General features: G+C 37.6%; 1 protein-coding gene across 3 annotated transcripts in view; it reads right to left on the bottom strand.

The window, feature by feature from the left end:
* Positions 1–5,539: 5,539 nt before the first annotated feature.
* JAM2 (junctional adhesion molecule 2) overlaps positions 5,540–14,746 on the bottom strand; it is a 64,850-nt gene continuing 55,643 nt past the window's right edge. For 2 of the 3 annotated variants that reach the window (XM_060009832.1, XM_060009834.1), the window contains 4 exons: positions 11,765–11,872; positions 9,981–9,996; positions 7,219–7,261; positions 5,540–5,637 (listed from right to left, as the gene is read on the bottom strand). In XM_060009832.1, the coding sequence (XP_059865815.1) occupies positions 5,605–5,637; positions 7,219–7,261; positions 9,981–9,996; positions 11,765–11,872 (200 nt within the window). In that variant the 3' untranslated portion in view covers positions 5,540–5,604. Of the gene's footprint in view, positions 5,638–7,218; positions 7,262–9,980; positions 9,997–10,111; positions 10,153–11,764; positions 11,873–14,746 lie in introns of those variants that run through there. The other variant, XM_060009833.1, reaches the window with a different exon arrangement.

Consider the following 14,746-nt stretch of genomic DNA (forward strand, 5'->3'; position numbering starts at 1 on the left):
CAGGCTTATAAATGCTTACTCTGGTTAGATTCTTAATGTATGAGTTCTTGGAAGGCTCTGTGGGCTATAAAGTTTCCGATTATGCAGATTACCTTAAATGGGAGGTCCGACCCATCTCTTCCAAACTCCCCTCAGCTCCCACCTCAATGGTCCAGTTCACAGACTCTTATTTCAGATGTTTGCTCTCAGACACTGGCAAGAAGGCTCAAGGCCAGCTACTTTCAAAGATGCCTACTTGACCACAGGAAACTCACACATCCTTGCCCTGAGACACAATGGGAAGATAGGTGCTTCACCATTTCCCCTGCTCTCTACCTTGATATCTTTTTCCAACTCTCTTTTCACTCTGCTCAAATAGCTCTTTGCTTCTTGGCATGTGCCTTCAATTGTTGCAGGTGATTCTCTTTAAAATTCTCTTTACTTGCCTTGGGGGGTGAGTTGGGAAGTAGAACTCACAACTTTGGCAAACTCACACGACTTGGACAATTCTGTCTCTCTCCATTGCTCCCCACCCCCAATCCATCCCTACACACTTTAGTTTATGGATTTTGTGTGGTGGGGTAAAGGAGAGACGACCAGGGTAATAATTTCAGGGTAGCACAACTGTCTCTTCATGAACATCAAAGCAGGTATTTATACCCAAATTAGTTATGGGTTTCTTTAGAAAGTGAGGTACTTGTCAGCCTTCAGGCAACAGGAAAAATCCCAGTCGACATTCTGTTACATGAATATGTCTTTACATATAAAACTTTTTCTAATTCTTTTTGCTATATGTTATCCTAAAATTTAGAAAACTAGGTTTCTTGACCTACAGCAACTTCAGTATAATTCATGGTAGTTAAATATTTGGAAGGAAAGGAAGCTTGAGAATGAAAAGTTAAATGGCAGGGGGCAACTTTAGGAATCTAACTACAGGTCATAAAGAAATCTCAGTTTTTATACCATCTTTAAGAAACACTTCTGTGTAGCACATTCAGTGTTGAAAACATCATAAAATGGAGCTTTAAAACCATCTGCCCTCAGTCTTAAAGAAGTTAAACAAGTCCTTTGTTGACACACTATTCATTTGTTTTGACATTTTCTTAGTAAAAAGTATAAAGACATACTCTAGTATGTCTTACTTTAAAGTAGAAAAATATTTTAAGATCTTTTTAAGGACTGTGTGGAAATGGATGCCTAATAACTAATAGGAGTAGAATAAAAGTCATGTCTGTCCAGCCTGAATTCATGGAGCATTAATTTGTGTGACTCTGCATAACAAATGAACTGGATTATAATAACATTGCAAAATACAGTATTAATATTCTAAATCTATGGAGAAATTTTATCAATAAATACTCTTTAAATTGCCCTTTCACAAGTGCTCTTTTGATCTTAAAAAATTCATTTAGCACTTACTGGATACTGACTACACATTAGATACAGTTAAATACTTTGGGGCTTATAAATATGTATGTAAAACGTGGCTCTTTTCTCAAAGTGGTTCTATTAATAGATTGGTGGTGATGCCAGAGATGTACATACATAACTGTATTAAGAAATATAAAACCAACAAGTGCCATAAGAAAACCAAGTGCTATGGAAATTCAGAGAAGAAAGAAACTTCTTCCAGAAGGGAGAAGAGGGAAGGCTGCATAGAGAAGGTGGAATTTGAAAGATGTCCTGAAGAGTAACTAGAATCTACATATCTTGTGATTAGGAGAATCAGCTTTCCAGGTAAAGGAGAAGAAAAAAAGGGTCGTTGAGATACAATGACCTTAGTTCAGTTTGAACATGTGGCTGAACAGGTAGGTGTGACAATATGACAACGTGTGTACGTGGGGGGAGGCCCTGAATTTCAGGGTAAAATGTTTAGACCTTGGTGAGAGACTATGTAAAGGAAAAGAGTGAAAGGTTTTCAGCAAGGGGATGGGAGAAAAGGGAGAAGGGAGTTGACTGTTCAAGAGAGTAATCTGGCAGTAACTGCTAGACTGATGGGGTGTGTGAGGGGGAGACTAGAGGGCAAAGGAGCCTTCAGGACAGGAGAGATTAAAAGTGCTACCAAGTGTATATGTGTCCATGCCACGCTCTCACTTTGTCCCAGTTTACCCTTCCACCTCCCTATATCCTCAAGTCCATTCTCTAGTAGGTTTGTGTCTTTATTCCCGTCTTACCCCTAGGTTATTCATGACTTTTTTTTTTTCCTTAGATTCCATATATATGTGTTAGCATACGGTATTTGTTTTTCTCTTTCTGACTTACCTCACTCTGTATGACAGACTCTAGGTCCATCCAGCTCACTACAAATAACAATTTCGTTTCTTTTTATGGCTGAGTAATATTTCATTGTATATATGTGCCACATCTTCTTTATACATTCATCTGTTGATGGACACTTAGGTTGCTTCCATGTCCTGGCTATTGTAAATAGAGCTGCAATGAACATTGTGGTACATGACTCTTTTTGAATTACGGTTTTCTCAGGGTATATGCCCAGTAGTGGGATTACCAAACGTGAAATAGATAGCTAGTGGGAAGTAGCCACATAGCACAGGGAGATCAGCTAGGTGGTTTGTGACCACCTAGAAGGGTGGGATAGGGAGGGTGAGAGGGAGGGAGACGCAAGAGGGAAGAGATATGGGAACATATGTATATGTATAACTGATTCACTTTGTTATAAGCAGAAACTAACACACCATTGTAAAGCAATTATACTCCAATAAAGATGTTTAAAAAAAAAAGAAATTAGAAACTAAAAAGTAAAACTAACAAAAACATTTGTTATTATATAAAAAAAAAATTCTACTAAGAGAGAGAGGGTACTTGAGGGAGGAAGGTAGCAGAAGACAAAAGGTGTGAGATAGTAGCCGGAGATAAAAAGTAGTGACAATCGTGCCAATGAATGATGGAGTCTGTGAATAAATGGGAGGTTGAAAATGGAGATAGGGAGGGTGGTAGTGGTAGAGAATATAATTTAAATGGTGGTTAAATTTAAATCGTGGTTAGCTTCAATCTTGAGAAAAATAAGATGAAAGATTTGGGTATCTGTGGCAAGGGGATGAAATGATCCACCATGGCATTTACCTGGGGTAGGGGCAAAGGGAAGGCAGAAAGTATCACAGGCTGTGAGACTAGGCAGGGTGAAGGGAAGCTGTCCTAGGAGAGAAGAATTTGAGAATTTCAAAGGAAGGAATGTTGGGGGCAGAGAAAAAACATCTTGTGTAAAACATCCTGCATCGGATAGACCTGGGTCACATAGACAACTGCCTCTTCACTTGTCAGCTTTGTAAACTTGGCAGTCACTGACTCAGTTCATCTCAGTTTCCTCATCTGTAAAATGACGACATTGCCCTCTTTATACAATCGTTGAGGTGAATTTGAGATTTTATACAGCCTCAACTCCATCCACCCCCCACTTCCACGACATATATAAAGTGTTCAATAAATAGTTGTGACATTTTACTTTCAGAGCATTTTTTCAGCATTGGAAAGGTTGGCAGGCACCCAGGCTGAGAGATGAGATTCTCATCTTAGGCAGCTAAAGCGTTAGCCTTGTAGCTACAGACAGTAAGAGGGACTAGTTTCCTGGGTTTCATTTGAATAACAATAGGTGAATGACTCTTCCCCTGCACCATTAAATGGGACTAAAAAATTGAACACGTTCAGCTATTTTTATTAATGTAGACTTTAATCAGACAAAACCACCTGTGAGATGAAGTTTTTTTCAAGGCTGTATTGAAAAACAGTTGTTCCAGATTTAGTTAGGTTAAACCCCCGAGTAAAAATAAATTAAATCTGGTTACAATGATAATTAAAACTTGCTATTAAAGATACTAACACCCTAACCTTTATAAAACACAATTTTACTTCATGAAAACAAAATCAAAATGCTCTAAGAATTATAATGATAGTTTTTTGTTTTTTTTTCTTTTCATGCTTCATCACCAAGAGTTGGGAAACTATGCATGTGGACCAGATCCTGTCTGTGCCTCCTGTTTTAAGAACACAAACATGACCATTTTAAAAGTATTGTCTGTGGCTGCTTTCATGCTACAATACCATGACATGAAAAATGGCAGAGTTGAGTACAGTACAGGCAGTTATGGCAGGGACCATATGGCCTACATGTCTTAAAATATCTACTACCTGGCCCTTTACGGAAACTGTTGGAAGAGGTCTGGTGAGAATCACTGAATGTCACAGACAAGTGGGGGCAGTGTGACAACAGGCATCTTCCCAGTGACCTGGTGTCCAGGCACATATTCGGCACTTGGTGAGTACTTAATCCAACTGTCTGTCCCGTGAATCCTGGCGATTTGCTCTGCCTATTGGGCAAAAAGAGTGGACTCCTTTAAAAGCAGTTTAACCGTGTTCAAAGTTGTCAAAGGTAGTGAGAGACCTTTTCGTCTAGATTTGCCTGGAACTGGAAATGCCCTAGCCATATTGTCTTTTCAATATGAAACGAATAATCAAAATAAGTTCTGGATGATTATGCTTTTAACACAGTCTAATTACTCTCCCTATTACATGGATCATTGGAATTTTCACTTTGTAACACTAGCTGGAGGTCTTTGTGATCTATCAGTTTAGAAACCAGATGATCGGACCCATTTTTCAGTTCATTTCTCCTGTGTTTTCTATGTATCAAGCGTAGCACCAGGTGCCAGGAGCCACCCTGAGCCGTTTCATCTCATTTTACTAGTCGGGCAACCTGTCCTCCCCTCCATATCCCTGACTTTGCCATAAGCAGGGTTGGAAAACCACTGGCCGTAACAGCAAGGGACTCGGCCCAATGCAAAATTTCACTGCACGAATTTTAGAGACAGAGAGATGTGAAGTCACCATCACGCAGGGACAAGTATCTGTAGGGTTATGTGTGTTGGTTCCAATGGCGAGTTCTGATGTCAAAGTCACCAATCCTCTTCAAAGGGGTCTTAGGGGAGGGAAATAGCAACAAGCAGCTCTGGGGGTGAAATAAGACACTTGGGTTTGTGTTTAACTCTCAGACTGATGTTTAATGAAGAAATCAACGGCACACACCAGGTGAGTGAGCTCTGGTCATTAGGTATTTTTCTTCATGTTGATTTTGGTTCTCAGACATGAAAGTAAACAAAAAGTGCAAATCCTTGGGTGTAAGACCCTTCCTGCCACTTCCCTTCTGTGAATATATTAGTGATAAATGAGCAACAGAATAACGAGACCAGAGGTTCCTTTTGCATGTCAGAGTATTTTCTGAACCCTCTAAATCAGACTCTTGCACAGAGGGTGCATACAGCTTACATTTTCACGCTCTGTGGATTAATTTCACAACCAGTATGATATATTTTTAGTAACTTACTCTAGAAGTTACGATATTTAACATTTCACAAGCCCCAGAATATTACAAAGTATTTTGACTCCTTTAACTTTGTCCAGACACAAGAAGCCAGACTGTATTTTAGCTGCTGACAAAATTATTTGTGTAAAATAAAAATTTCAAGTGATGTAGCAGTCATAAAGATTATACTGAAACACCAATTTCACCTCCTCATGTACCTCTTGGCAAATGTAAGACAAAGCAGAGTTTTATAATCTTTTAATAGTGCAACAACTGGGGTTTTGGTGCATCGCAAAGGTGGAATTCTTTTAAATTATAAAGGATTTTGTGTGCTTGAAATCCTAGGAGAAGAAAGAAAAAACAAGTTTAAATATGATGTATTACTTAACATTTAAAGAAATATAGAAATCTTATGAATACAAAGATACATCCACTATGAGAATCTTGCAGGTACAAACCAGCGTATATTTAATTAAATCTATTTTATGGGGAACTAAATAATTAAATACCAGGAGACAAATCCTTGAATCTTTGCCTAAAGAGCAAAGAAGTAGGAGTGGGAATTAGAACAGGAGAAGTCCTGTTTGCTGGGGGGATGCTACTGGCATCTAGCAGGTAGAGGTCAGGTGGGCCTAAGCATCCTACAACATACAGGACAAGAAAGAATTATGTGAAATTATAAAAAATTCGTTATATAAGCCTTAGAAGAAATTGTCATTTCTTATATAAATTGTTATATAAGAATTAGGAGAACATGACAGTAGTGCCAATGTTGAGAAACCCTGCTCTGGGGCAGAATTCAAATTGGACACTCTTGCTCTTGGCTGACGAGGGCAACCAAGCAGAAGACAAAGAAAAAGAGCAAAGCTTTTGTTCTTCCGACTCAGCCACAAAGTGTCTCTTCCTATTTGGTCAGGTGAGATTATTTTACTCCGCACTCAAAGGAGTATTTTCTACAAATTATAGGAGCAAATATAGAGTTAACATGTTGCTTGTCTGCTAATTGATGAACAATATGCTTTGGTATTGTAAACCACAAAATAAAGTGATTTCCATGATAGATTGTGGAGTAGACAATTTTTTAATTTTTGGCGGAAAAAAAAGTCTATGGAACAGTATGTAGGTCTTAAAGGTTAGTGTCTATCAGAGTCACTTAAGTGTTTAAAATACACGCCCCACCCAAGCTCTACGGAAAGGAAATCTAAGCAAATCCCTGCCACAGAGTACTAAGGAATTCAGGGAAGTAGCGCTCCATTTCTCAAGAAAGGGCTTAGACTTCTAAAAACATCGGGAACCTCCCTTCCCTCACTGTATTGCTGAAAAATAGTCCAGAAGGCTGAATAACCCTCCAAAGAGCTACAAAATCTGAGCAATGATGGTATTTACTGCTTCAATGTAGTGCTTACAAATGCAAAAGTACACAAGGGTCCAAGCATCTAAATTATGTTCCCTTAACAATCTGAATTAGGTAATTCTTGCATCTTTTCAAGGATTTCTGAAATGTTCCTTTCTGCAAAAGCAGAGGATATTCCATATCCCTAAAATTTCCAAGTGCCTTGAATAACCACAGGAGAGTCCTGGAACCACAGATCTTCTGGAAGTGATCTGCTTGGTCAAGCTGACAAGAATCAAGGTACCTGGGTCCCAGCTTGGCCATTGTAATACTGTGAGAATGTGTGTCCTAATTTCTTCATCTATAAAATGGAGCTGATAATGCCAGATCTAATGATACTAAGGAGGCCGACTAATAATAGAAAACACAATGAGAGAAAATAATGGGATGGTGAAGCCCCACTGCTCTACAAATGCTGCCTTCCCAGACAGGGGATGGGAGCTAACGTTTATTTAGCTCCTTCTAAAGACCAGCGGTAGACACTAGTACAAGGTATATTAAAAGTGAAATATGCTTTAAAAATACTCACATTTTCACTCATTGCAGTGGCTTTAGATGCAGAACTACTCTTCCTGTTTGTGGAACATAAAAGACAGCATTTACTATATTATTGCTTCCAATTCTAAAACATATATCCTCTTAGTTAATGTTACCTCCACACATTTTCTCAACAGGAAGATGAACATTTATCTTAGTAAAAAAGGTACAAAAGCCCCCAGAAATCCTAACTGAATTTCTTATATTTATAGACAATATTCATAGAGAAAACCATGTAACAAAATATCTGTATGTGTGAAGCCCTGTGTGTCTACTTGTAGCCTAGGGCTAGATACTAACGACTTGCAGAATATGCAAACCAGAGACTTACTAACTTTTAACTCAACTCATTGACATTTACTATTTTGAAAGTTTAATCATTATAATCTCAAATTTCATTTTTTCCATGGAAGGAAAGTTTTATGTGGTGACTACGGTTCCAGTTACCTGTTATGGGCTGAACTATGTCCCCACCAAACATTCACAGGTTCAAGTCCCAACCTCCCAGTACCTCAGAATGTGACCATATTTAGAGACAGGGTCTTTAAAGAGGTAATTAAATTAAAATGAAGTAATTAGGGTGGGTCCTAATCCAATATGACTGATATCCTTATAAGAACAGGAAATTCAGACATAAACAGGGATGTTTAAACATAAGATCGTGTGAGGACAGGGAGAACACCACCTTTAAGTCAAAGAAAGAGGCCTGGACTTCTAGCCTCCAGAACTATGAGAAAATAAATTTCTGTTGTTTAAGCCACCAGTTGATGGCACTTTTAAGGCAGCCCTAGCAGACTAATACAACATCCAATTCATTGTCCAACAAATTTTGAGGAGCATGGATTTGACAAACGGAAGGTGTGTATAGGAATAAAGATACTGCCTCCCTGGGTTAATAGAGACAGTAATAGGGACTGAATGAAAGAATAACCTCCCTCACCCTAGCATTGCCAGCCTTTCTCCATATATAAGATGATGTCTCTTCTCTGTTCATAACCCTCCCTCCAATCACTTTCCATCTTACTTAATAAAAGTGGGAATCCTCACAATTGCCTGGAGTGCGATGGGGGATTGGCCATACCACCATCAGGCTACCCTGCTTTTCAGAACTCACTCCTGACCTGGCTACTGCTAGTCCTGTTAACTTGGACCTCATCCTGGACTTGCACTGGGATATTATGAGGCTCAGAGACCATGATTGAGGAGCAAGTCTAGGAACAGGAAATCAATGGCATCTTCTTGGTCTTCAAAAGACTTAGGAGATGACAGTCTCCAAAGCATGGCAGCTGAGAGTAGAGGGGAACGCCCATAGAGTCGAGGTTGGGTCTGCCATTTCCATACATACAAGGACAGGCACAAATCAACTGCAAATACACTGGAGACTCTGGTGATCTCATCCAGATCTCATGTACCAATGACTCCTAAATTTCTAACTCTAGTTAAGATGTTTCCCCAAACTCCAGATTCATATATTCAGTTACTCACTAATTATCTCTACTTGGCAGTATAATAGGCATCTCAAATATTAAAATTTCAAAGCACTCCAGACAGACCTCTCTACCTACCTCCACCACCACTCTCAAACATGCTCCTCCTGAAACCTTTCACACTTCAGTAAATGGTAACTTCATCTTTCCCAGAGCCTTGGAACCATCTTTGATTTCTCTCTTCTTCTCACAGCCCACATCCAATCAACCAGCAAACTGTTCAAAATATATCCAGAATCCTATCTCAACATTTCTGACACCATCACTTTGGGACCAGCCGCCATTTTCTTTTGTCTAGATTAGTTAATAGTTTCCTAACTGTTCTCCCTGCTTCCTCCACCCTCTGTCACCTTACAGTTTATTCTCAACACAGCAGTCAGCGTGAGCTTCTAAGAATTAAATGAGATGCTACCCCTCTGTTCAAGAACCTCCAATGATGTCCCATCTTACTCAGAACCAAAGCCAAACTCCTCACAACTGCCTGGAACAGACTCCATATAATCTGGCCCCCACTACACTATTTGTGTTCACTCATCTCCTCCCTGCATTGTTCTCACTCTGTTCCAACAACACCGGTCCCCTTGTTGTTCCTCAGATACTCCAGGCATGCCTAGCTTCGAGATCTTTCCCTTTGTTCTCTCCCCTCTGCTTATCTGCATATCTCACTCCCTCAGACGTCCCCTCATCAGTGAGGCCCTCTCTAACCACCTATTTACAAGGGCAATCTCCACTCCTCCCCTGTGCATTCTCTGTTCTCTTACCTGCTTTATCTTTCTCCATAATACTTATCACAATCTGACATACTGTTGCACTCATGTAATTGTTTACTTTCTGCCTTACTCTACTAGAATGCAAGCTCCATGGGGCAGAGGAGTTTTTTGGTCTATTTTATTCACTGCTCTGTTATCAGTCCCTAGAACAGGGTTGGACATATATTTGGTATTCAATGAAATGTAAAATGACTTTTAGGGAAAAATTTATTTGAACATTTTAAATTTAGAAAAACACAGAAAAAGTTTTTCAAGTAGTACTATGGAAATGCCTACAAAGTCAAATTAGCGACTATATTTCTTCTCTAGGTAACTAAACATCGTTGACAAGTTGGCATGAGGCATGAGGTGGGATGTGTCGCTTGATGAATTCGAGTCATCCCCCATAGAATTAAACCCGCACAAACAACCCAACTTCCCACTTTTGACTTTAAACGGATGATGAACAAAAAAGTAGTTGATATGGGGGAAGGCATGCATTAAGAAAGTATACTTACTGGAAGGAGGTTTCTTCTACAAAAGAACAAGTATATATCATTAATGCAAGAATTAATAGGGTATGATACAGATTCATATAAAAATGAGTTTGAGCTTAATTCCTTTTTCTCAGTTTTGATTCTCACTTGCTGACATTGTATACCTCCTAAATCAAACGTTGGCAAACTTTTTCTGTAAAGGTCCACATGGCAAATATTTTAGGCTTTGTGGGCAAAGAGGTAAAATCGAGGATAATAAGTAAGTACTTACATAACAAAAGAGAAAACAAATTTTCAAAAATTTTTATCAATGAATTAAAAATATAATCATAATAATCAAAGTCTTGTAATACAGGTCTACTAATTAGAAGAATGGAATTCTTTGGAGGGATAACATTTCTCTTATTTGGGGGTTCAATGTTAGGGTTCCCTATTATCAAATAGACTGCAATGTTTATATGTAAAAACCATTCTTAGCTCGTGGGCCATAGAAAATCAAGTGGCAGACCAGATTTGGTCCATGGGTCATAGTTTGCCAGCCCCTGTCTGAAATGCAAGTTCAAGAAAATGGTTCTCTTAGATAGATTTTCTGCTAGATGAAAACGGGAGTAACATTCTTAGCTAATGAACTAATAATATTCACGTAAAATCTTTAATTAATTCAGCATTGTAAGAAAAACCGTTTACCAAGTCTTTAATAAAAACACTCAGACAGGTATTCTTTGCAGGTAGAGAGAAAAGACAAGAATTTTGAATGAGCAACCTTATCTGTCTGTACTTCCACTGTTGACCAGCAGGGGGACTCAGCCGGATTACATTACACTGGACTGGCTAGGAGCACCACACAACAGCTACTATTCATTCACAGAGCAGTTATTCTTAATTATAGGGAATATCCTTGAAACCACATTCATGGAAACATTTTACAATACCTATTTATAGGTATTATTAGAAACCCCCTTTACATTTAAGTTTTATTTTGATATAAGATATTTTTAAACCTAAATTTCAAAATTAATGTTCACTATAAAAACAGCAGGTCTAAAATTTGTTCATGCTATAAATGTATTATCCTTAAAAATTCTACTTTATACACTATTTTTAGTGGACTTGATGGAGTTGTGCAACTTTGAAGGTCTCAGATAATTTTAAAGACTGGAAGTAAAGAAATGCATTAAGAGAATAAAACATTTAAAAATCTTATCCATTTACATCAAACCTATTGTATCACCAAACGCGAGTTCCAACAGACCTAAACTTGAAGAATTAAAAACCTCAGAAGCAACTATAATACAATAGGTTTCTAGTTTTTAATTGAACAATTGTCTTCTAAATACAGTTGTGCTAAATTTGACATTCAACATTCCACTGTTCTATACTGATAAAACATTTCACAGATTTATTCCAATGAAATTTCTTATCATAAAACTAGAAATTAATTTTCATCTTGAGATATACGATCCCTTACTTAAAATAAAAGGATCTTAAATACATGTACATGTGCTATAAATATCCACCCACATTGCACATTCTCTCGGTATCGCTGCGCTATGCCCCTCCCCGGTGCCTCTCACATATTCTGTGATGATTCCTGGAATGTTGCGATGAGACACCTCTGCCTTTCCTCCCTATATTTGCCGGGATGCTTCATGACTCACCTTCATGTCATCTTGGACATTTTCTACTGCAGGAAAATTAACGAAAAATATTCTCCAGAGTCTGTTAGAACATCTTAGGAGAAACAGTGTCTCAGAAGAAAACTATATCTACAGGAAGTTGTCTGGCAAAGAGTGAAATTCACTTACTTGAAAAGTAGCCTTTCCTCTGAGCATAGCACACGCCAAGGCCACAGACAGAAATCACTAAGGCCACAACTACTACAGCTGCTATTATGCCACTTATGTTGAGATCATCTGGAATGCAAAATAAACCATGCATGAATTCATGTCAAAAATATGGACCGATGTAGTTATTAAATCGAAAAAGCTCAAAAAACTCCCCTCGGACTTCCCTGGTGGCTCAGTGGTTAAGAATCCGCCTACCAGTGCGGGGGACACAGGTTCGAGCCCTGGTCCGGGAAGATCCCACATGCCACGGAGCAACTAAGCCACAACTACTAAGCCCACGTGCCACAACTACTGAAGCCCGCACGCCTAAAGCCCGTGCTCCACAACAAGAGAAGCCACCGCAATGAGAAGCCTGCACACTGCATTGAAGAGTAGCTTCTGCTCGCCGCAATTAGAGAAAGCCCGCGCACAGCAACGAAGACCTAACACAGCCAAAAATAAATAAATTAAAACAAAACAAATAAAAGCTCCCCTTTGTAGCTATACCATAAATACAGATAGTTTCATGCTTTTTAAGCCTGTTCCACTAACTCACTTCCACGGATATGGTTCAAAATTGATTGAAAATATTAGCAGAGCTAAGTCTTGCAAGAATCTGAAATTTTAAAAAGTTCTATGATCCAGAAATAAAATGTATGGTATTCTCTTGCATGCATTTGGAGATGCAATAATCCATATGATTAAATATCAGATTGGAAGTGAGCTTTGAAATTCAGTGAGTTCAAGTATTCTACTACAACACTCCCCTCAAATTTTCCTTAAAATTCCTCTACATCGTCATCTGGGTCAATTTCACAAATACGGAAAATTCATTCAACCCCAAAGAAAGCCCATGCCACTGTTGTTCTATAAAACTAAGTATCAGAAACATCTTCTTTCTTGAATTTATATGGGCTTGTGCGTGGGTGTGTGTACATACGCACACATAACACACCCACATACATATATGCCATTAAACTGTTATCCCATTAAGTTAAAAATGAATTAAACTTCCCCAGGCTTTTTCCTGTTACTACTAAGTCATCTTTCCTCTAACCCAATATAACTGCATTTTTTGGACCTAACTTTGAAAAATCACTACCATGTTACCAACTTGTGAGGTTTTTCCAGTTACTGATTCTGTTGCCGAAGAATTACATTATTAACCTTCTGAGGTTAATATTTCTGCAACTGGGAACTGCATCAAAAATACATTCAAGTCATTAATAAAATGATAAACATGACTTTGGGAGAGAACTATTTAACAGGCTATTAGACATATATCTTCATATAACAAAATTTACTAGCATGCTCTGGGTGAGGGATCCAACCATGTGTGAATCCATCTACACTTTCAATTTGGGTCACATCTTTCCATCTTGTCCATGAGGATTTCATGAGCCATACTCTTCTGTCATTTAGACACTTCTTATGTATTGATTAATATGCAAATTCCTACACTTTTTAAAGGAACAAAGGGTTCTTTTTTTAAAAGCAAGTATTAATTAACATATGGTTAAATAACTTGGAGAAAATATTAGGTACCAGTTTCTCACTAGTAATTTTAGATATTTTAAAGCAGTGCACATTTTGGGAATGATTTTTTAAGAAATATTATTTGAATGAGTCTGCTTATCGTAAAATTTCCTGGTCTTAATTTTTTTTCTTAATGCCAAGTGTTATTAATTTTTCCAGATGCCTCTGAAATATTAACTTATTTGTTTTTTAAAAAAGGAAACTGGGTCAATCTTTCGAAAGGCTGAGTAATTTGACTAGAGTAGGAAACCTTAATTATTGCTTGATATAAACTCGGTTCATATTTGCTTGGGTATTGGGAGGTGGAGATTCATCTATTTATTCACTTGGACAAAAAATAGCAGAGAGGAAAAAAAGAACTACATAATAATCATAATCTAAGGCAAAATTAAATTAATAACTAAATAAAACTCCTGAGAACCAAACTGCCTACAATTTTCTTTGTAATAGTCAATGATTTGACACCTACAAAGGGTTTAACCTAAGGGCTATAATCACCCTTAGATTGAAATTTTCATTGACAAAAAACTGTCCTGTAGTTTGTCAATGAATCTGACATCCATGAAGTATTCAAGCTAAAGGCAAATTCTAAACAAAAAAAACTGTCTTATCCAGTAAGTACTAAGTCATGGTATAAATGTTATTTTATTTTCTTCAGAAAAAGAAGATAGAAGACTTGTAAGTTAAAGGTAAGTTGTGTTCATCCCATTTGTAATTACTGTGAGATTCTGAGCAAGTAATATGCCTGCCTTATTATGCCTCACTAAAGAGAAAATGTAATAACACGTATGAAAATATTGTGTGTTCTTTCTTAATAAAAAAGCCACAATAAAAGGAGGGTATCATTATTCTAAAATAAAAGGAAAGGAACCAAATGCTAAGTGTGAGCAGAATTTTCTGGAGTTGTACAATAAAGCAGCCTGGGAATAATCAGCAAACCCATGATTTACTTTCTTTCTGTACTTCAGAAAGGATTTATTTAGAACAGTAAACAGATCTGGTTTTGGTTACAAGTTGTTGGTGATACTTCACAAAGAAAACTGGAAATGAGGCTTCATGAATTATGTATTTCCAAAGATCTGAATTCCAAACCAAGGATGTAAAACATCGAGGATCAATGGATGAGCTTTAAACAAAGCAATTCTAACTTTTAAGTCAACTTATACCAGAAAGAATAGATATGTGGAAATCACGTTCAAATTAAAGTGATACTACTAGCAAAACACAGAAATCTAAAGTTTGTTATGTATTTATTCACTGCATGCTAGGAAAAATTTAACTAGTATGTCAAAACCATGACTTCACCTATATTATTTCTTAAGATAAAACTAAATTAGGCACTGAAATTAAACATGATCATTTAAAGAAAAAATAAAATGTGATAGTGAATTTTCTAATAACTCCAAAGCGGCATTGAGAGGGATA

The sequence above is a fragment of the Delphinus delphis genome, chromosome 4 (assembly GCF_949987515.2).
Source record: "Delphinus delphis chromosome 4, mDelDel1.2, whole genome shotgun sequence".
In the NCBI taxonomy this organism is placed as follows: Eukaryota; Metazoa; Chordata; class Mammalia; order Artiodactyla; family Delphinidae; genus Delphinus; species Delphinus delphis.